The 21,845-nt window shown below is 36.0% G+C and overlaps 4 protein-coding genes across 6 annotated transcripts in view; all 4 read right to left on the bottom strand.

Moving 5' to 3' along the window:
* Positions 1–7,287: 7,287 nt before the first annotated feature.
* Positions 7,288–14,468, bottom strand: rbm46 (RNA binding motif protein 46). Of its 3 annotated transcripts, XM_016519882.1 has the most exons (7): positions 14,391–14,468; positions 13,591–13,757; positions 12,792–12,818; positions 11,384–11,694; positions 11,063–11,192; positions 9,466–10,272; positions 7,289–7,809 (listed from the first exon to the last, which is right to left on the bottom strand). In XM_016519882.1, exons 2-7 carry the CDS (start codon positions 13,733–13,735, stop codon positions 7,613–7,615), a joined length of 1,617 nt encoding a protein of 538 aa, XP_016375368.1. In that variant the 5' UTR covers positions 13,736–13,757; positions 14,391–14,468; the 3' UTR covers positions 7,289–7,612. The 3 variants fall into 3 exon arrangements, with proteins under 3 accessions (XP_016375366.1, XP_016375367.1, XP_016375368.1); XM_016519880.1 differs by lacking the exons at positions 11,063–11,192; positions 11,384–11,694 and adding an exon at positions 12,160–12,289 and having other exon boundaries at positions 7,288–7,809; positions 12,481–12,818; positions 14,279–14,454; XM_016519881.1 differs by lacking the exons at positions 11,063–11,192; positions 11,384–11,694; positions 14,391–14,468 and adding an exon at positions 12,160–12,289 and having other exon boundaries at positions 7,288–7,809; positions 12,481–12,818; positions 13,591–13,908.
* Positions 14,469–14,917: 449 nt separating this feature from the next.
* On the bottom strand, positions 14,918–18,071 carry LOC107714135 (lecithin retinol acyltransferase-like). The gene is made up of 3 exons (XM_016519879.1): positions 18,021–18,071; positions 16,552–17,133; positions 14,918–15,095 (listed from the first exon to the last, which is right to left on the bottom strand). Exons 2-3 carry the CDS (start codon positions 17,056–17,058, stop codon positions 14,940–14,942), a joined length of 663 nt encoding a protein of 220 aa, XP_016375365.1. The 5' UTR covers positions 17,059–17,133; positions 18,021–18,071; the 3' UTR covers positions 14,918–14,939.
* A 379-nt stretch (positions 18,072–18,450) lies between these two features.
* Positions 18,451–20,490, bottom strand: LOC107714151 (lecithin retinol acyltransferase-like). Its single transcript, XM_016519896.1, has 2 exons — positions 19,917–20,490; positions 18,451–18,657 (listed from the first exon to the last, which is right to left on the bottom strand). The coding sequence occupies exons 1-2, from the start codon at positions 20,442–20,444 to the stop codon at positions 18,505–18,507; spliced, it is 681 nt and encodes a 226-aa protein (XP_016375382.1). The 5' UTR covers positions 20,445–20,490; the 3' UTR covers positions 18,451–18,504.
* LOC107714130 (uncharacterized) overlaps positions 20,445–21,845 on the bottom strand; it is a 15,189-nt gene continuing 13,788 nt past the window's right edge. The window contains exon 11 of the mRNA XM_016519868.1: positions 20,445–20,642. Coding sequence (XP_016375354.1) covers positions 20,514–20,642 — 129 coding nt within the window. The 3' untranslated portion in view covers positions 20,445–20,513. The remainder of the gene's footprint in view (positions 20,643–21,845) is intronic.

Raw genomic sequence — 21,845 nt, 5'->3', positions numbered from 1 at the left:
AAAAAAAAAGGGGGGGGGGGGGGAGCAATCATCTTTCTTTGTCTTAAATTTTCATAATTTGCCTGGAAAGCTTTGTCTATAAAAAATATAACAATCCATTCAAATTGTGTTTTGTTTTTAAGTAAATTGCTTGTGTCGTGACAGTATTCATCATGAACTGCAATAAACAAAAAACATAAGAAGATTTCTGTGGAAATTGAAAGGCTAAATGTTAGCAACAATTTCTCAAAACAGCATATATGCTTGAAATGTCCTGCAGTGTTAGAGAAGTGTCCTGCTGTGTAAAATGCTATACTCCATCAAAAACTATATTTATTATGCACTTTATATGACCTTGTCTTAACTGAAGGACTACATAGAACGTTTATCATTTTAAAGGGGTCATGAAATGGAGAATCAAAATGTTATTAATATACACACATGCATTTAACATTATTAAGACAACAAGCATATTGCTTGAGTGTTGCTAATCAAATTTGTACATACACAGATCAGAAACATTTCCTTGAGATAAACATTTAAAAATGACATAAAATTACCTTAAAGGGATAGTTCACCCAAAAATGAAAATTCTGTCATTAAAGGATAAGGTCACTTCCGGAATAAAAATTTCCTGATAATTTACTCACCCCCATGTCATCCAAGATGTTCATGTCTTTCTTTCTTCAGTCGCAAAGAAATTAAGTTTTTTGAGGAAAACATTTCAAGATTTTTGTCCATATAGTGGACTTCAATGGTGGCCGATGATTTGAAAGTCCAAAATGCCGTTTCAATGCAGCTTCAAAGGGCTCTTTTTCTAAACAAAAATACAACTTTATTCAACAATTCTTCTATGTCACCCTGGCACCATTTTTGAGAGTATCACGACGTGTGCGCATGCTTTGATCTGCATGTGCGTGGTGCTGCTGATGCAGAACACGCATGTGCTGTGCCTTGTTTACATTCAGAGGAGAGCACATGCACCGTGATGCTCTCCAAAATGGTGCCAGGTTGGTGAAAAGAATTGTTGAATAAATTCAAGCTATTCAAAGCTATTTTTGTTTTCTTTGCGCACAAAAAGTATTCTCTTAGCTTCGTAAAAAATTATAGTTGAACCACTGATGTCACATGGACTATTTTAACGATGTCCTTACTACGTTTCTCTGCCTTGATCGTGGTAGTACTCTTGCTGTCTATGGAGGGTCAGAAAGTTCTCAGATTTCATCAAAAATATCTTAATTTGTGTTCCGAAGATGAACGAAGGTCTTACAGGTTTGGAACGACATGAAGGTAATTAATGAGTAATTAATGACAGAATTTAAATTTTTGGGTGAACTATACCTTTAATTATATTCAAGTTTATTTATTCAATTCAATTCAAGTTTATTTGTACAGCGATTTTCACGATACAAATCATTGCAAAGCAACTTTACAGCAAATTAAGTTTCTACAATATTTAGTGGTAGCTTATCAGTGGTGACTGTCAGTCAATGTAATCTATATTTGTTATTGTATTTCTGATGTTATCTATTTTATCAGTGAAGAAATTCATAAAGTCATTACTATTAAACTGTGAGGGAATATTTAGATCGGGTGGCGTCTGGTTATTTGTTAATCTAGCCACTGTGCTAAATAAAAACCTTGGATTGTTTTGGTTATTTTCTATGAGTTCTATGATATTGGCTGTTATGTTATCAACAACAGTTTGTATGTCACTATACATCTTGCATCAGACCAGAATATGGAAAAGTGTTAAACAATTAAGCAAGCAAAAGCAATTGTCACGCTGAAACAGGCTGTTGCAATCCATGTGGTTAGTTGTTTCAATTTCTTCTGCCTGACTCAGGCTCAAACATATACAGCTCTCATAGCCATCTCGAGTATCAAAACACACAACATGCTTTATGGGAGGCCATGGATACGGTCCAAAGAATTTAGCCAATCACAGAAGTGGGCGTTTACTTCCGTTTGTGCAAACGGCTGGTTAACATTTGGTTAACATCTACTCTGTGTTTGCAATTTAACATCTTCATACCCCATATTTTACAATGATAATCTCAATATTCTAGAAGTGGCATGACCATATGTCCTCCTCTTCCCATACATGTCCTGGTCGGGATTTCAGTCGGGATACAGTTCTCATATATTAAATGCATGCATATTGGCATTGCTTTGGCTGTACTCTTCTTGCATGGCGCAATTGGTCGATTATCTACAATGCCTGAACGCTATTGGTCAAACTACTTTTCAGTCATTACCTTCGGCAAGTATGAATACAATAGGAAAACATTTTTGGCAATTTAGAAATCCCGGCCAGGACATGTCAAGGAAAAAAAGGACGTATGGCAACTACTAGACGTTAATTTCAAACAATCATTGTCTAAATGTATGAACAATATGAATGATCATTTTTGTACATTTAAGAGCTTTTTTTTTTAAATCAGTTGTTCTGCATGCCGTCAGTCACAATCGAGGCTTAGATATATTAAGGATGAGAAAATCCATTCTGGGATCATTTTATCCTGTGGGGGCCACTATTTTATGATACCCTCATAAGTAACAATGTGTCCCGTGTGTACAGCTTCTATGAGATTACTTGGAAAAAAAGTAGAATTTATTTCATTTTTCCTCTAGTCTTCCTTCTGACATATGGGCTCTGCCACATAAACCCATTCTCGCAGCACCTTGAGACTGCTGCTTGACCTCATCTGTCTAACTTATCCATTTTTCATGCACAAGAGCGCATGTTTGTGTGTATCTGCGTGTGCTTGTTTTATTGGACTGTATCTATAACACATAACCAAGCACTGAGAGGCCCTCGACTTTATTAATAAGATTTACTCTGAATTTAAACCGCTTGGCAATTGGCTCTTAAAATGATGCATTGCTTTGGGCACTCTCATTCCACAAATAGCTTCATTCCTAACCAGAAAAAGAATCTTAAAAATGTAAGCACTAAGATGCTGCTGAAATATGAAGTGGATGCATATTCATTTTTTCTTGCATTTACTTGACTGGACAGTATAGAACAAGTAAAGACCTGCACAGATCATTTTGTAGGAGGCTAGTCTTTTCTTTTGTAACAGTATTGCCAACACATGACCTCTGCCACTCACTTTATGATGAAACCACAAGAAGCAAAGACCTACACAAAGATGTATTCACTAGAGCAGTGTTTCCCAACCTTTCTTTAGTCGTGGCACCCTTTGGAAATTTTTACAAATTTGTGCCACCAGACTAATTTTCGGCAGCCGGAATTTCAGTGCATCTCTGATTATTGGCGACATCAGAAATGGATATTATATAAAAGCTGCTTTTATGAACATTTTAGCAATTTAAAAATATTAAAAAATTATTTTTTTACACGGCACCCCTGCTCTCGACAGACGGCACCCCGGTTGGGAAACACTGCACTAGATAACTACCCAACATTCATTCTTAATCACATAAAGTGCACTATTGGAATCAAAATTATATATGATCATACCCTTCTGGGGGCCCTGAGTGGGGTATGAGTGGTTATGAACGAATGAATGAAACGCATTTGTCCATGTTTCACTCCGTCTCGAATCACACTCGTAGAAAGCGCTTGAGAAACAGTGTCTCTTCCGCGGCTCGGGACGCTTTCAACTCATTTTTTTAGTCTTGAGCAAGGCTGTACGGCATTCACGTTACATGATTTGACTGATTTTTACGTAGAAAGGGCGACAGCGCACCACATTAAAAGAAATGATCATTCATGTTTTCATAACCGCTGGCCAAATTCACAAACGAAACTAAAATTAAATCATCTTTGAGAGCAAGGGGGCCCCCTGGTGTTTCGGGGGCCCTACGCAGCTTGCGTATTTTGCATATAGGGAGGATCGGCTCTGTATGAACTGCATAAAACCTTTTGAACTGAACTGTGGAATTGGACAATTTTGGAGCCACAGTGTTGCACTGCCCCCTAGTGATAAAGATAGTACTTTTATAGTCCCAAGATATGCAGTGAAATATTTCCTAGGCCAGTAATGTTTTTTTTTAAAAAGGAAATCATGTTCTTTGGGACAAACATAATTCATTTAGAATGCTCATATTGGGGTTTGTAGCATCTAAGCACTATACAGCAGCCCTCATCTTTTGAGAAGGGATAAAATGGTTTGTTTCTCTAGCAACACAGCTTTTGATGGTGGTTTCCAAGGTTACTGCAGGCTTTCTGAAGACCTCATGTTAAAAAGCCCTCCTTCACTGTTCCCTTCAGCATTTTCAAAGCTGGAGTACTTCCTTTGAATCAAATGAAGTATATGTGACATAAATGAGCGCCACAGTAATGCCAAACAGGTGAAGTGTCTCACAGTCTCAAATGCTAAATACAGCTCCTGAGCTGAAAGCACTTTTCCCAGAGTGGACAGGTTAATTTACAAAGTCAACAGCTGCGAAAAAGTAATCACTAGACCTGGTGTATGACTGTCAGTTTTAGTGCCTGTACTTTTGGCTTATTTAAATCACAACTTATGTGAAGCTTCATAATACTTACATTACCTGGCACCAGGAGGAAAAAGCACCTATTGCACTGTACACCTGATGACGAGAATGATGGCCATCCGAAAAGAAGTCATGATGAAACAATGTGCTATTTTTGTTAGACAAACCCTGTTCTGTCTTTCCTAAAAGGGAAAAGACAAAAATGCTTTAATAAATCAATGTTGTCCGAAGTGGACTGAAAAAACTAATTGGAAGAGTTGCAGCCACTTGCCTGATTCGAAGTCAAAGACGTCCCCTGAGCTTCTTCAAACATCTGCTTCTCTGGTGCACTTCATGGATGCCAGTCCCCCTGGCCCTTTATGGGCATCAATAAAAACAGAGGCTGAGGATTCGAATGGTAATGTTAAGGGAATAAGTACAACACATTCTCTTTAAGACTGAAGTAAAATCCAATTATAATTAAATATTCCAAGTGCGCACTCGACTCAATTCACAATTTCTGCTATGAACGTTCAGGTTAAGTCCACGCTTCCAGATCCCACCACTTTCCTGTCTCTCTTCACTCTCCTGTATAGTAAATGGATAGAAAAACACACAAACAGTACACTAATGGCTATACTTTGTGAAGAAACGTTTCATTTGGTATCCTAAAAACAAACCTTAAACAGCTCCTATTTTTAGAGCATCCTGTGTTTCTCCATTTCATCCTCCATACTGGTTAACATCTCTCACTGCTATGAACATAAACTGCTTTCAATGCTACAAAACTCTCATCAAAAATCACTGGACTGGTCCTACTACGTATGCTTCGGCTCATTCTGTTAACAGCAAGACTGGGAGAAAGGCCCAGCACAGCACAACAGACAGCAGTTCCATAACCAATTTAAGCTACTTCTTTAAAATTCCTGACTAAGGTGATCTAAAATTGGCGCATAGCAGAGGCTATCCAATTACTGAAAAACAAGGAGTGGACAGCACAGAGTCAAGCCAAGAGCTTGACACAGTTATACTAAATTGTTATACTACAATGTACACAACATTTAGAAGTTATTTACACACGTGGTCAGAATTGTTGGTACCCTTGGTAAATATGATCAAAGAAGGCTGTGAAAATAAACCTGCATTATTAATCCTTTTGCTGTTATTTTGGCAAATGGAGGTTTTAAAAAGTATTAAATAAAAAGGGTACTGTTAATTGTGTCCAATGTGTATTAGAGAAAATGTGTATTAAAGGAAAAATGTGTATTAAATTTCCCCCCATTTTAAATTCTTATTCTCCAATGAAAGGTTAGATATTGTGAATTTTTAAAATAAAAGATCAAAAGGATTAACAATGCAGATTTATTTTCACAGTCTTCTTTGATCATATTTACCATGAGTACCAACAATTCTGACCATGTGTGCATATAATTTGCACATTATAATTTGACCTTTTTTCCCTAAGTCATTGGATATACTTACTTTAATGCAAAATATAATATAATATTAAAGACACATCTCTTTGGCCAAGCATTCAAATAATGCATCTCATAATCTTGTACTGCAGTTATATCTGATCAAATGCACATTATTATTCTTTAGTTTGGGTTAAACAAATCAATTTTGCTTGGTTGGAACAGCAGCTACGCTAATTATGTCTATTTGTTTCTCTGTTTTTGCCACGGGATTGACATCCCGTGGTAACTAGGATTTACACAAGCTTCAGTCTCGATCCAGAACACCTGAGAAGAGATGATGCCAACCCCTCAGAGGACCTCAGATGATGCCAACCCTGAAACAACATACAGAACTACCACATTTTGCTATAAGTTTGATTGCATCATATAATAATTGTTGTTAATAGTGTTCATCGTCTGTTTGATTACGTCTTTAATTGATTTTTCCGTACATTTCTACCATATTATGTACATTAACTGACAGTCACCACTGATAAGCTACCACTAAATACTGTAGAAACTTAATTTGCTGTGAAGTTGCTTTGCAATTTGTATCGTGAAAAGCGCTGTACAAATAAACTTGAATTGAAATGAATTGAAAATATGCAAACATAGCCATATATTGATTTTGCCTGTATCCTTATGTCAGAAATTAATTTTGCATTCTCAAAACCTAATTGCCCTCGCAGATTAATAAAGATGTATTTATTATTTTATACTGTTCGAATATTTACTTGTTAAATGATCATAATTGAATAATATCTGTGTCATAAATAATTGTTAAATATACTTAAAATGTCTTGCATAAAAGTGCCTAAAAGTATAACACAATGAAATGTTAAAAAAGGTTTAAAATGATAAAAGCCTAATAAAAACTTATCGAGATAATGATGAAGAGTTTTGCTTTTGCATGACACTGCATTCATGTTGCCATCTATCTCAAAATAAACAAATCAAAAGTGCAATTTTAATGTACTAACTTAATGTGATGATATGTTTGACTAAGTGGTTATGGTAACACTTTATTTAAAGAGTTCCTTGTTACACATGTTAAATGTATTTACTATAATAATAACAATAAATTATGCATAAATACATGCAAGTAACCCTAAGACAAACCCTAATCCTAACCCTAACCATAAGTACATGTAGTTAATTAATATTACTTAAATGTATAACAATGACAAGGACACCTTAAAATAAAGGTGTATTTAAGGTGTAACAAGGACACCTTAAAATAAAGTGTAACCATGGTTATAATATCTGAGCATTGTTATAGGATTATCAAAATGTCCTTTTTAAATGCATAAAAAATAAACAATCAAAATGGAATTATGAGATTTAATCTGCAAGGGAAATGCAACACAAAGTTGAACGTGCAACATTACCTACCCACTATTGCATTATTAATTAAGAATATGTATCTGTTTTAATAGCGTAACAGTTTATGTTTAAGTTTTGTTTCTATTCAAACACTGTGTATTTAACACAAGTAAATAACTTACTTCTTAAAAAGGGAAATAAACACCCAAACAGAATACACAAAATACTCAACAACAGTGGCTTGAATGTTAAAGTATGTGAATGGAGAAAAAATCCTGCCACTGCTGCTAGTCATTCAACTGAAACAGCACTAAACAAAAAGTCAAACAAGTGAAACAATAAAAAACGATTCATATGAACATTTAAGAAACACATTGTAAGTAAAGAAAGTTCACAGATACTGAATGACTTCACTGCAGGAAGGATGACTGGTTGGGGATGAAGAGTCTTTGGGCAGAAGAGCAGGAGATGGACAGGGGAGGTGAGATGGAGGCCATGGGGTATGCTGGGTAAGGCAGAGGCCTACATCCAAAGGACAGGAAACCAGAGCCAGAAGGTGCAGGAGGAGAAACATTCACAGGGGAGCCAGGGGAACTGATGGAGCAATCTGTTACATGGAAACACACACAAACACAAATAGGAAAAAAGAGCTAACAGTACAATCATACCCAAAGGTTTTTTTTAAAGGATGTTTTTAAAGGAAGCCCCTTACACTCACAAAGGCTTCATTTATTCATATTATTTTATACTGTAAAACAGTAATATTGTGAAATATTATTAGAATTTAAAATAACCGTTTTTTATTGTAAGATAAAAGTGTGATTCCTGTGATTTTTCAGCATCATTACTCCAGTCTTTAGTGTCACATGATCTGTCAAACATCTTTATAATATGCTGATTTGGTGCTCAGGAAACATTTGTTATTATTATCATCAATGCTGACAACAGCTGTGCTGCTTAATATTTTTATGGTAACTGTGACATTTTTCAGGACTCTTTGATTAATAGCATTTATTTAAAATAGAAATCTTTTGTAACACTGAAAATGTCTTTATTGTCACTTTTGATCAACTTTATTGTTGAATAAAAATATTTCTGTCATGACAACTCTCTGAGAGATTAGCATAAGGGACTGTTTAAGTATTAGGTCTTGGTGAAACAGGCCTGCTACAACTTGTCACTGCCAATACATCTGTTTTTATTTAGTCATCTAACATTAACAAAATGAAAACTTTAAAAGCACTAATAATTTAATAACACTGTTAAATCCAAATCTTAAAGAGAGCGTTCACCCAAGAATGAAAATTCTGACATTAATTACTCACCCTCATGCCGTTCCAAACCTGTAAGACCTTCGTTCATCTTCAGAACACAAATTAAGATATTTTTGATGAAATCCGAAAGCTTTCTGACCCTCCATAAAGAGCAATGTAACTGAAATGTTTTCAGGCCCAGAAACGTAGCAAGAACATCGTAAAAATAGTTTATGTGACATCGGTGGTTCAACCGTAATTTTATGAAGCTACGAGAATACTTTTTGTGCACAAAGAAAACAAAATAACGACTTTATTCAACCATTTTTCTCTTCCACATCACTGTCCTCTGCCATTATTGAGAGAATCATGACGCATGCGCATGCTGCTGCTGACGCGCTGCGCCTTGTTTACGAGCAGAAGAATGCACACACATGTTATTTTTATTTTCTTTGTGCACAAAAAGTATTCTCGTAGCTTCGTAAAATTACGGTTGAACCACTGATGTCACATGGACTATTTTAACGTTGTTCTAACTACGTTTCTGTGTCTGGGAACATTTCAGTTACATTGCTGTCTATGGAGAGTCAGAAAGCTCTAGGATTTCATCAAAAATATCCTAATTTGTGTTCCGAAGATGAACAAAGGTCTTACAGGTTTGGAACGACATGAGGGTGAGTAATTAATGACAGAATTTTCATTTTTGGGTGAACTATCCCTTCAAAATATCTTTGCTTTGTACTGTACTTTATAATGTTGTGGTGCTACATTCACTGCATTTCAAGTAGTTTTGATTTATTTAGACAAAACAGAACTGTAACATTTTATAATCGGTCATTTATCTGTTATAAGCCATAACATGAAAGTAATTTCTGTTATACTGCATGCATCTGACATAATTTTAATATCAGTGCACTCCTAATTTCAAGTTGTATGTAACCCAGTATTCCTTTAAATGCTTTACAGAAATGAAAACTACAGAAATCAGAGAGCAACTGAGATAAACTAACCCAGGTTCCAGAGTGCATTCTGAGCAGCAAGCTCCTTGGCGTCCTCCAGTATGGTGCAGGCTTTATCAGGCATGAAGCTGCTCCTGGTGCGGTTGATGACCACTTTGTAGATGAGCAGCATTTTTCCCTCTTGTCCGGCTAGGGAGTAGAGATGATACTCTGGCAAAGACCAGTCATTCTTGTGGCAGTAGTAATCAAGCAATGACACAGCTGAGCTCAACTGGCTGGGCTTCAGGATGTTCAGGCTGACTGGGACCAAAGTGGATCCGGGTAGGAACGGATACACACAGCGATCTAAGTCTACTGCATATGGGCTGCCCAAATGAGGCAGGAGGTTAACGGGGCGCGCATTTAGGCCATCACTTATTGCTCCAGTTCCCAAGCCGATGGTCACATCATCTCTGCTCTGGAACAAGAAGTTGGAATCACCGTAATTTCCAGCAGGTACCACTCCACCATAGCTACTCCGCGACCCGGATCTTTTGTTCCCATCTTTGCTGACAGGCTTGGCAAGAGTCACCTCAATGGGCGAACCATCAACAACTTTCCCATTCATGGACTCAAGAGCGTTTAGGGCATCCTCACGGTTATAGAAGTGGATGAAGGCATAATCCGTCAGCTTCTTAACACGTTCCACAGAGCCAGGCTTCAGGCGTGAGAACTCAGAGCGAAGTGTCTCCTCCGTGGTGCTCAGCATGAGATTACGAACATAGAGGACTCGCACTCGCTGCATGGTTTCCTCATCTAATTCCTTTTCTGGTTCGGCCCAGTCCACCTGAATGGTGTGACCCCACAGCTGAAATGTTCCTGAAACATTAAGTTGACATTGACACACAGCAAGTTGCATATTTGTGAAAAGTTCTAACAAGTGTAATGTTTACATGTCATTGTCAGGCCCTCATAGATTTCCCCTTAAAAATAAGTATAAATAGTGCTGCTTGTTTGCTTTCTAAGGAATTCAGTAAATGTGTTTTCTGTTCAGAAGAAAAAGGGGTAAAATTATTGTACGCTAAGTTGAAAAAACCCAGAAAACACCAGGTCTACAATGGAAATGGGTAGCATGTCCAGAGATGAAATTGTCAATGGATTTCCCAGCAAAGATAACTTGTTTTACTTCTATAATCTAGTGTATCTTGAATCAGCTAAGATATGTTTAATAAGGAAAATAAAGGATGGGCAGGGACTATCTGTGTTTATTTAGGCTGACCATTTATTTAACCCAAAATTGTAATATTACTATAATTTAAAATATAGTTCTTTTTTAATATGTTATAAATTTTATTTATTCCTGTGATTCCAAAGCTGAAATTTCAGCATCTATTACTCTAGTCTTCAGTGTCACATGATCCTTCTGAAATAATTCTAATATACGTCTATCTAATATATATTGATTTAGTGCTCAAAGAGCATTTCTTATCATCATCAATGTTTAAAACAGTTGTGCTGATTGATATTTTTGTGGAAACTATGATCCTTTTTTCAGTATGCTTTGATAAATACCCACTTAAAATATGAGCAATGGAAATAGTGATGCATGGCATATTAAAGAAACACAAATAAATATTTTTAAATATGTATTTCTATCGTGCTTTTGCACCTGGTATGAGTTTCCTGCGAGCCATGGCAGCTGCTTTGTGGGATTCATACTCAACAAAGGCAAAGCCACGATTCTTCATCCTGTCCACTGCACTGGGATACACAATCACATCCACGACCCCTTCAGTCACCTGTATTTAAAATTGCAATACAAAAACAACTAGACATTAGTTCATAACCGACTGTTTTATTATGGTTTCTGTAATGTATTAAAAAAAAAATCTTGCTAATTTTTTGTTCACTAGATGGTGTCACACAATGTCTTTCATATTGTTTTAGTTCTGTGTAGTTTCTAATGTGTGCAGTTGTGTCATATACTGACCTTCATCATCTCTTCTTGGATCTCCTCCTTTTTCTTGTCTTTCGGGATGGAGCCGATAAAAAGTCGACAGTTGTCCAGACTCACACATACCCCTATGAACTTCCCAGGGCGGATTTCGTAGTTGTCCAGGAGCTGGATAGCTCGTTGGGCTCCCTCTCGGGTGGTGTACATGACGAAGGCATAGCCACGGTTCTCCCCGCTAAACTCCATCATCAGACGGAACTCGTAGATGTGACCGGCCCGCTCAAATACAGGTACCAGCTCGTCTTCATACATGTCTCTTGGGATTTTACCCACAAACACCTCACAACCTCTATATATATATATATATATATACACTGCTGTTCAAAAGTTTGGGATCAGTAAGCATTTTCATGTTTTTTAAAGAAGTCTCTTATGCTCACCAAGGCTGCATTTATTGGATCCAAAACAGTGATATTGTGCGAAATTATTGTACAAAAAAAAATTTCTATTTGAATATATTTTAAAATGTAATTTCTTCCTGTGATGGCAAAGCTGAATTTTCAGCATCATTACTCCAATCTTCAGTGTCACATGATCCTTCAGAAATCATATGTTGATTTAGTGCTCAAGAAGCATTTATTATTATCAACGTTGAACAGTTGTGCTGCTTGATATTTTTGTGTAATCACAAAATTGTTTCAGGATTCTTTGATGAATACAACCCCAAAAGTATGAGCAATAGAAATAGTGATGCTTGCCATATAAAGAACCACAAATAATTGTTTATATATATTTCTATCGTGCTTTTGCACCTGGTATGAGTTTCCTGCGAGCCATGGCAGCTGCTTTGTGGGATTCATACTCAACAAAGGCAAAGCCACGATTCTTCATCCTGTCCACTGCACTGGGATACACAATCACATCCACGACCCCTTCAGTCACCTGTATTTAAAATTGCAATACAAAAACAACTAGACATTAGTTCATAACCGACTGTTTTATTATGGTTTCTGTAATGTATTAAAAAAAAAATCTTGCTAATTTTTTGTTCACTAGATGGTGTCACACAATGTCTTTCATATTGTTTTAGTTCTGTGTAGTTTCTAATGTGTGCAGTTGTGTCATATACTGACCTTCATCATCTCTTCTTGGATCTCCTCCTTTTTCTTGTCTTTCGGGATGGAGCCGATAAAAAGTCGACAGTTGTCCAGACTCACACATACCCCTATGAACTTCCCAGGGCGGATTTCGTAGTTGTCCAGGAGCTGGATAGCTCGTTGGGCTCCCTCTCGGGTGGTGTACATGACGAAGGCATAGCCACGGTTCTCCCCGCTAAACTCCATCATCAGACGGAACTCGTAGATGTGACCGGCCCGCTCAAATACAGGTACCAGCTCGTCTTCATACATGTCTCTTGGGATTTTACCCACAAACACCTCACAACCTCTTGGAGGAGGAGGGCCCTCCCAACCTAAGAAAATAATTTAGTTAATTATTATGAACGGCACTATCTTGCTATGTAAAAAATAAGGTTTGTACTATATTTAGCATGCTTGTACAAATTTGTATTACAGTAATGTTTTACAGCTTTACAAACTTTCAATACTTATAAATCATATACTTATGAATTAATCTAGCAGAAAACTGTAAAGTCAACATGAAATGGCATTTGCAGGTCGTTTTACTACCATAATGTAATTGTATTATGCAAGAAAAGGGGCTGAAGTTTGATTCTATCTATTCTATCTTAAATTGATTGGATTGTGAAAAGGGGGTATGACGAAAAAGCACATTGTGAGTTTGTAGACAACTGTGAACATTTTTGAATTCAGAGATATTAGAAAGGCTAATTTATCTACAAAGTACCCTAAAATAATGCTTAAATAGCTATTTAGCTACTGGTTGCAGGCTAAGTTTACCCAAAATGAAAATTCTGTCATCATTTACTCTCATGTCTCAAACTGTCTGAGTAAATGATTATATTTTTTTTATTTATTTTGGGGTTAATTATCCACTTAACATTATTTTCCGTGCCCATGTCAGCCAAAATGAAAAACCTTTTGAAAGGCAAGAGTTTATTACATATACATACATATGTGTGTGTACATTATGCTACTTTTATAGACATTTATCTTTGTGTGTGTGTGTGTGTGTGTACGTTATGTTATTTTTATACACATTTATACAATTTACTTCACATTTGAACAATGTGATGAAATGTACAGTAAGATTTCCTAGTTTACCTGGAGGTGGACCACCAAACTTTCTCTGTCCGTTTTCCTGAACCATGCTGTAGCCTGTCCTGTCCATCAGGGCCAGAAGAGCAGCTTCTTTAGAGCTGTCCATCTTGCTATTATCAGCCGGCTGATTGGTGCTGCCTTCGTCCATAACCACTTCAGAAAACACAGTGCTACCAAAGAAAGCCTTTGTGTCAGGTTTCTCTTAAATGTATCACACTCGAGGCCTTTCATTTATATGATAAAGTTACTTAAAATGACGTAAGTGCAGCTCAGCTAGCAAACACAATTAACTAGCATCATAACTACCGAGCTGTCAAGTAACAAAATATACGGTCTTATACGAATTTAATGTATATATATCTATAAAAATAACAATACCTTATTAAATTAATCACTATTTTATAAAAAAAACTTCGATAGTCGTGACAAAAATCTAAGTCAAGAATTTGAATTAAAAACGTTCGTCATATTCGACGACAAAAGAACAGCCAAACCATTTAAAATAGCGGGAACCTGTAAAGTCGACCCAAACAAGTATTTTTAGTCGAATATATTTTATATACCAAGCTGCGTGAGACTAATATTATAATTTAAGTTATGTCTGAGACGCTTCTCTCAACTCTCGTGGAAAAAAATGACATTGGAACTAATCTCCAAACTGATATGAATGCATTTAAACAGCTTCTCTTACCTTTTGGCCACTCAATAAATGAATTAAGAAATGTAAAATATGGAGATAACTTTGTGTGACACTCGATAACCGACGGTTCGATGTTTTTGACTAACTGTTAAACACTATTTACCTGACAGTCGAGTTTCAACCAATGATCTGCCAAAGCGTTTCCGCTGAAGAGCTTCATTTGATCTGCACTTTACGTTTGCATGTAAATGGTCATTAAAATTCTGAGAAAAATCTGGGATTTTTTTTTCTTCACTTTTAACTTGTGCATTGTCCAGTGAAAAACAGAGAACAAAAAAGTTATATGGCATTTTTATTTCTTTTTAGACTGACTAACAAACCATGGTTTTACAAAATTGAATTATTTAAAGAACCTTCGAGTATTGTATAAATATACATGCACAGTACATGATAATCGTTATCTTTCACATATACATTTATATTATTTATTTTGCTTCACAACAAACAGTAAGAAAATAAATTATCTGATGTATCTTAACATGTCAGTACTGGAAAAATCACATTCTTATATGCGTTTAATAATTTTTTTTTTTTTTTTTTTTACAATGGCCCAATAGGTGCCCCAGGGTAATAAACAACTATATATTTAACTCATTGATGAACAATGGTAAAAAATAAAAAAATAATAAAAAAGATCTAAAAAATAGCAATTTCAGGATGCCATCCAAAGAGTGAAGGGGATTATAAGTGTGGGTAAAATTCCAAAGATGGACACAGACCCCATATAAAACATGATGAACAAGCATAACAGAAAGCTTAAAAGAGAACTTGTTTTGCTGCACACAATCTTGCGCACGACTTTGCAGAACTGTTGAGGAGAAAACAAGAAAGAAATACAAAGTTAAGAATTTTGCGTTTGAATTCCGAAGAATCATTCTAAAAAAATTATAAATATAAAAATGAGAAAGGTCAGTTGGGGAGCTTAAGTCTCTCTTAAGTGACAGTAAAGTTTCTTTAGTGCTGCATTGGTGGAATTTTCCCAAATGTATAAATGCACAATTTTTCAAAAGTGTACCACAGATTTCATGATTTCCATGGTTAATTTTCATTTAATGGAAAACAGATCATTTGGACACTCTAACAAAACAAAAACAAAATAGTTGTCCTTTGATGGGCCTGCATTTTAGATTTTTGTGGCAAAATCATGTTTCCACCACAGCTGGAGCGTGGTTAGTTTTATCACGCTGTTGGAATATCGTCGTCTTTCTTTGGACTGAAAAAAAGAAAGCAAGATGTGTGTGTGTTTGTTGAAAGAGTTTCAAAGAGATTACAGCCCGTTCCCTGGAATCTGCAGATTAACATTCTTGCTCAAAACCAACTGGAGCAACTGAATAAAAATATAAATGAATAAAACACCACAAAGGTCAATGATCAGATCATTTAAACACGTTTGATATCCTGCCTGTTCTCTTCCGCATGATGGTAATTATACAGTGACTTTTCCTATATTTATTTCTAAACATTAAATGAACCAATAAACATTGTTTAATTAGCATATATTAACTTAAATACCAGCTCATAGATGTTTTTCTTTAACCTGTTTGCGAACTGAGCCTTTTGTGGTTTAAACAGCCTTAATACATGTCACTTACAGACCTGAGTCTATACTAATATATAAACAGATATATTTTATTTATCCAGACTAATTTATTCCAGTTCACTTTTACTGTACTTCAACCCTGCACAGCCTTACATAAAAGTGGTTTATTTCTCAATAGCAGTACATTTCTTAAACTGATTTTTGCGTGTAATCCCATTTGAAATGGAATTAGTGCTATTGCCTCACATCCTTAACCTAGTGCACCAACAATAGCTGGTCAGCATTACAATGCTAATTAATATATTTTCATCCTAATGCCAAGATAGTCAATGCAATGGCTGAAAAAGTATCCTCGGTCATGTCACGCATTAACTGATTGAAAGTAGCAAAGAACTATAGATGCTTAATGAATTCTAAGACTCCTTAGTTACTCCTTTAGGCTACTCTGATTACGCAAGTTCATGTTGACATGGACCAATACATCTACAAATGCATTCTTAGCTGTTTTTGTCTAACAAAAGCAACCTAAGAAACTATAATTTAGCACCGAATGTTAAAGTTGTTGATAATATTGAAAGATATTCACAAGTAGGCCTACCAAAGAGCTTCAGATGAATTATTTCAGGAAAATAATTCTGATAACCTCTTTGATTTATTTATTTCTTCATGGTTTGTTAGCAGATTTAGACTGATTTTGCTCCCTTTCTCTGCTGAAAAATCTCACCTGGTAGGTCTGAAAGCTCATGCTGGTGCCATATCTGCAGTACATGACGTAATGCTCGCAGTTGTACCACAGCAGACTGTAAACCACGGAGCCCAAGAGCTTCTCGGCTCTCCGAGCCACCTCCTCACCCTCGAACGGAGACCGACTGCACACCTTGTCCATGTGGTTGACCAGAATTTCTGCTCCATGCGCAAAGTCCTCCAAGGAGTCTACCCGGACACTTGCTTTTTTTGCTATCACACCCAAAATCAGTCGGTTGTTAGTCACCATTTTCTCAATGGCCTTCTCGTCGGTGGTCAAGCCCGGCAGGATATCAGGAATGAGGTGAGCCACGCGGTTGTTCCCCAGATAGATTCCGAAATGTGTAAAGAGAGTTCGAGGGACCTCTAGGAGATCTCCTCTTTTGTACGTGGAGGTGTCATACTGGACCACTTTCTTCTTCTTTTCTTCAAAGTCTGTGACCACAGCGATGTAAAAGAAGTTGTAGAGGAACTGTAGAGGAAACATCCTGGAGATGCGGTGAGCTTCTAGATGGTCTGACACCTGCAGATTTTATCCCACTTGAGGCAGACTGGGGAGGAGCTTGAGGATTACAAACCCAGAGCTATTTTCAGAAAAAACTCCATCATAAGTACATCACATGCCTAATGAAACAAACAATTCATAGTTACTCAATGACTTTCTCACCCTTTGTGGATTAAATTACTTAACGTTTTCTATTTATGTAACAAAGAAAGGCAATGCTCATTGTATAATGAACAAATGTTGCAGCATTGACCATATATAATTCCTTAAAATTAATTATAGAACTGTTCAAGATTCTCATTGGTCAGATAAAATCAACTCTTACGCCTGATCAGACAAACATTAATTAACAATTTTAAAGTTAAACTGTACATTTTTAATAATTGAAACAACTGATGTTTATTGTTTTTGGTAAACAACTGACAACATAAACACAAATGTAGATGTAAAAATGTTTTATTATTAATTAATTATATTAAAAAGTCTCATTTATGTTCATACTGTAAAAATAAAGGTTCCAAACGGAGGTTTCACAGCGGTGCCATAGAAAAAACATTTTGGGTTCCCCAAAGAACCTTTCGAGGAACATCAAGAAACTTTTTTTCTTATAGTCTGAAGAACATTTTAATAATCTAAAGAACTTTTTTCCACTTCTTTATAAAAAGAGGTTCCATTGGTTTTTCATGGAACCTTGTGAAATTAAAAAAAAGAAAATAAATGAAATTCTATTTAGCCTGCATTTGTGCTATAATTAGGCAAAAGCATATAAAACGCCATTTTGTCATTTGAATTTACATTTAATTACTTGCTAAAACTGTACAATATGTTTTCAAAAAAGGGTGTCATAAAAATTTACAACAAAGTAAAATTTTAATAGGCTATGAAGGTAAAAACAATGAAAAAGATTAAGTTAGCAATTCTATAATAAAGCCAAAAATACAAACTTTTGATAGGTTAAATAGTTCATAAGCGTTTAGACATGAAGTGTCTGTTATCCAGCCATCCACAAGATGAAAGGAGGAACATCAAGAAACTTTTTTTCTTATAGTCTGAAGAACATTTTAATAATCTAAAGAACTTTTTTCCACTTCTTTATAAAAAGAGGTTCCATTGGTTTTTCATGGAACCTTGTGAAATTAAAAAAAAGAAAATAAATGAAATTCTATTTAGCCTGCATTTGTGCTATAATTAGGCAAAAGCATATAAAACGCCATTTTGTCATTTGAATTTACATTTAATTACTTGCTAAAACTGTACAATATGTTTTCAAAAAAGGGTGTCATAAAAATTTACAACAAAGTAAAATTTTAATAGGCTATGAAGGTAAAAACAATGAAAAAGATTAAGTTAGCAATTCTATAATAAAGCCAAAAATACAAACTTTTTCTACATTAAATAGTTCGTAAGGGTTTAGATTTGAAGTGTCTCTCATCCAGCCATCCACAAGATGAAAGGAATGATAAAGGTTGGAAGTGCGGTGGACGGCGCTATTCCAAGAAAAAACATGGAAAGCATTCCGATGAAAGTGGTCAGAAGAACACTCCTCTGGTCCCGGATTACTGATTTTAAATTTTCACAGAACTGTTGAGGGAAAGAGATGGAATAGATGAGATTCAGAGCGCTAAAACAAACAAAAAAACAATCTGTCGTTCGCATCTGAGACGGTGCTGCTATGTTTTTTTTCTGGCCGCGTATCTCTCCAACCCCACTTGCCACTGAAAGAAGCCGTTGTTCCTTCTTGCGCTAAAATGACCCAGATTTTCCGAAAAGCTCTCGGTCAGCCAACTGACGTGAAAAAATACGTTGTCTCTGGAGATGGGAGCAAGAAATTAAAGAGAGGTGGAAAGGGGAACACCCAGCACTAAACGCCAATCTGGCACTTCAAAAGAGCATCTTTGGGAGTAGGCTACTAACTTTAAGTAGCCTAATACTTTCTTTTAGTAGCACTTTATATCTGTTTGTACAAATAATAGCTGAAAACATTAAACAAGTATTTATTAGTATTTTTTAATTAAGGTCATTTAGGTCATTCGTTTGTAGATTTTGTTTGTAAAGTAAACAAGTAGCCATGTGATAATAAATGTATGTATAATATTAAAAACGTTCGTTTGCCAAATTTAATCTCAGGGTGGCGAAAACAAAATACAGGAAGCCATTTTGTTGTCATGTGACAAGAAACCCTTAGAGAAGACTCCCTTAGATCCTCACGACTGCCTAAATTATACAATTTTAATAAATAAAAAAAAGAGAAGAAAACTTATTTTAAACATTTACAAAAAGGCATGTTTTGTTAGTTCATTTAGTTCAAATGGAAGATAATAAGAAACCTAAAAAAAATCGTAATATTTGTAATAAATAAATAATAATAATACAATTACATAAATAAAATAATATAAAAGAAGACAATAACGATAACAACAATATTTTCAACATTTTAGTCATTTTTTTAAGAGTAAAATACATTTCAAAGAACACATTTTTATGTCACAAACTCGTTTTTAACATCATATACTGATTTGTTTAAGCTATATGCCTAGCCTATCATCTACATAAATTAATGTAGGCTACATATTAATCCGTTTAAGCCTTAAATTACGTTTCTGCTGAAACTAATGAAAGTTTTTATCAAAACTTTTTCTAATCGTCCCTGTGCAAACTTCATCTGTATTTCTATCCATCTATTTTTAAACGAATCTTGCTAGTGTATATCTGTGCGTAACATCCAAAGCAGAAATTCAATAAATTGGTATCATTTAATCATTAACTTCCAATCTACTATCTGGAGTACGCACGGGTCGATTCACAAGGAAAGCGTGCGGATGGCAGCCGACCGCGTTTACCTGCTCTGTCTGCAGACTGACCGCTGTCCCGTAGCGGCAGTACGTGACAAAATGTTCGCAGTTATTCCACAGAAGACTATACGGAATATGACCGATAAGTTTCTCAGCTCTTCTGGCGACCTCCTCAGCGGCCAGCGGCTGTCTTCTCAGGGTAGTATCCATTGTGTTGAGCAATACAGGAGATCCGTAGGCAAAATCCTCCACCGTGTCGACCCGTACCAAAGCGTACTTGTAGATCACACCGAGGAGCAATCTCTTGTTCGTCACAGCTTTCTGGATTTGAGACTTGTTGCTCGTCAGAACCGGCAGTATGTCAGGCATAAGGTGCGCGACTTTGTTGTCACCGAGATAAATGCCAAAATGAGTGAACAAAGTGCGAGGAACCTCCAGCAGATCCCCGCGCTGGAAATAAGTGCTGTCCTCGCGGCGCTTTGCGCATCTTTCTTGTTTGGATGAAGCTGGGCTGAAAAAGTTCAAATGTGCGAGAAGAAAGGTTTTCTCCAAAAGCAAAGCAAGAGAATCTAGCATTTTGCAGTGCTGCTCAGGATTCACTTCCCCGCTTCTTTTTATTCTAAGGAGCAGCGGGCCGTCATGACGTCACTGCGCTAGCGCAAAGACTATTGGGCGCTGCTGAAGAGCTGCTGAAAAGCTGCTGATGCGCTGCTGAAGAGCTGCTGAAAAGCTGCTGATGCGCTGCTGAAGAGCTGCTGAAGAGCTGCTGATGCGCTGCTGAAGAGCTGTAAAAATGTAATGAGAGAAAATGTAAACAGGGAACAAAAAGAGCATTATAATGGTACAATAAACGTGTAAGTTACCTAATCATACAGGGTAAAACGTAACCTATAATTTGGACACATATAAAAATGTTGTCTTAACTAAGTGTGTTTTGTTTTTTTGTATTGATTACATTTAGGAGTGAAAGGGATGCTTATTATGAAAAAAAGGTAGGTAAAATAAGCTAAGGCTCCAGTCTACACCTTTTCCAGCTGATATGTAAAAATATGTATTTAGTATAGTATTTATTTTTGTATAAATAAAATGTATATTATTTTTATTTTAGAAATATTTTACTTTTATTTTAGAATGTATGCATGTATGAGGACCCAAATAAATCTATGAAATAAATAAAGATACATAGCATTCATTTTCATTTTAATAAGCCATGTAACAAGCCATCCTGTAATGCTTATACTGTTTAGATTTTTACACAAAAGCTCTGGTAAATATATCAGTGATAAAAAAAAATAGTAGATGAAAAATACACTCCAAACATTCTCGCAATTTGTGTATGTGTGTAGGTATTGTGTGCAGGCACGTGTACACATAGACATCAAAGGGGGCTTGAGCACCTGCCCTTTTCCTTCCTTGAGAGAAAGTGCCCTTTTTTTGGGGAGTTTTTTTTTTTTTTTTTTAATAAATGAATATATGTATATATGTGTGCGTCTGTGTGTTTCTGTTTGCGCACAGCTGTCCCTGTCAAACAAATACAGAATTAAAATATAATATAAGGCCGTGTAACGCACATTGATCAGCTGCACATCACATCACAGACATGCAGAGAGCCGCAGAAGTGAAGCCCTCCCTCCCTTTCCAGCTGTGTTTGTCTTGGTGTTGAGGTGAGTGGTGATGAACAACATACTAAGCTACCTGTGCCTCGAATTTACAGCTAATTATCCTATCCATGACTCATGAGAGCTATCAAGTTAGCTAAAGTTAATTAGCTAAGGCAATAGGAAGTCAAGTAGGTTAGACCAGTGCACGTTCTTTCACTGCATGATTCAGTTTTTAAAAAAATTTAGAATGATCACAAAAGTCAAGATATGGGAGCAGAAATTTATATATTTATATAATTTCATATAGTTAATTAGTATCACGCGAAGACTAACGTTTTTTCCAAAAAAGCAGCATGATTACAAATGTGATATTGAT

Source organism: Sinocyclocheilus rhinocerous, unplaced genomic scaffold, assembly GCF_001515625.1.
Source record: "Sinocyclocheilus rhinocerous isolate Xijiao unplaced genomic scaffold, SAMN03320098_v1.1 scaffold1953, whole genome shotgun sequence".
Taxonomy (NCBI): Eukaryota; Metazoa; Chordata; class Actinopteri; order Cypriniformes; family Cyprinidae; genus Sinocyclocheilus; species Sinocyclocheilus rhinocerous.
This window is presented reverse-complemented; position numbering and strand designations above follow the sequence as displayed.

Bases quoted from the DNA above. Each gene is read 5' to 3' on its own strand.
- LOC107714135 (XM_016519879.1), bottom strand. From the start codon at position 17,058: ATGTTTCCTCTACAGTTCCTCTACAACTTCTTTTACATCGCTGTGGTC. The intron at 15,096-16,551 runs GTGAGATTTTTC...TCTCCTCAACAG, and splicing joins TGAGCTTTCAGACCTACCAG to TTCTGCAAAGTCGTGCGCAA.
- rbm46 (XM_016519882.1), bottom strand. From the start codon at position 13,735: ATGGACGAAGGCAGCACCAATCAGCCGGCTGATAATAGCAAGATGGAC. The intron at 11,695-12,791 runs GTTGTGAGGTGT...ATATATATAGAG, and splicing joins GGGCCCTCCTCCTCCAAGAG to GTTGTGAGGTGTTTGTGGGT. The intron at 11,193-11,383 runs GTCAGTATATGA...TTTTAAATACAG, and splicing joins TCCAAGAAGAGATGATGAAG to GTGACTGAAGGGGTCGTGGA.
- LOC107714151 (XM_016519896.1), bottom strand. From the start codon at position 20,444: ATGCTAGATTCTCTTGCTTTGCTTTTGGAGAAAACCTTTCTTCTCGCA. The intron at 18,658-19,916 runs GTAAACGCGGTC...TTCCCTCAACAG, and splicing joins TCAGTCTGCAGACAGAGCAG to TTCTGTGAAAATTTAAAATC.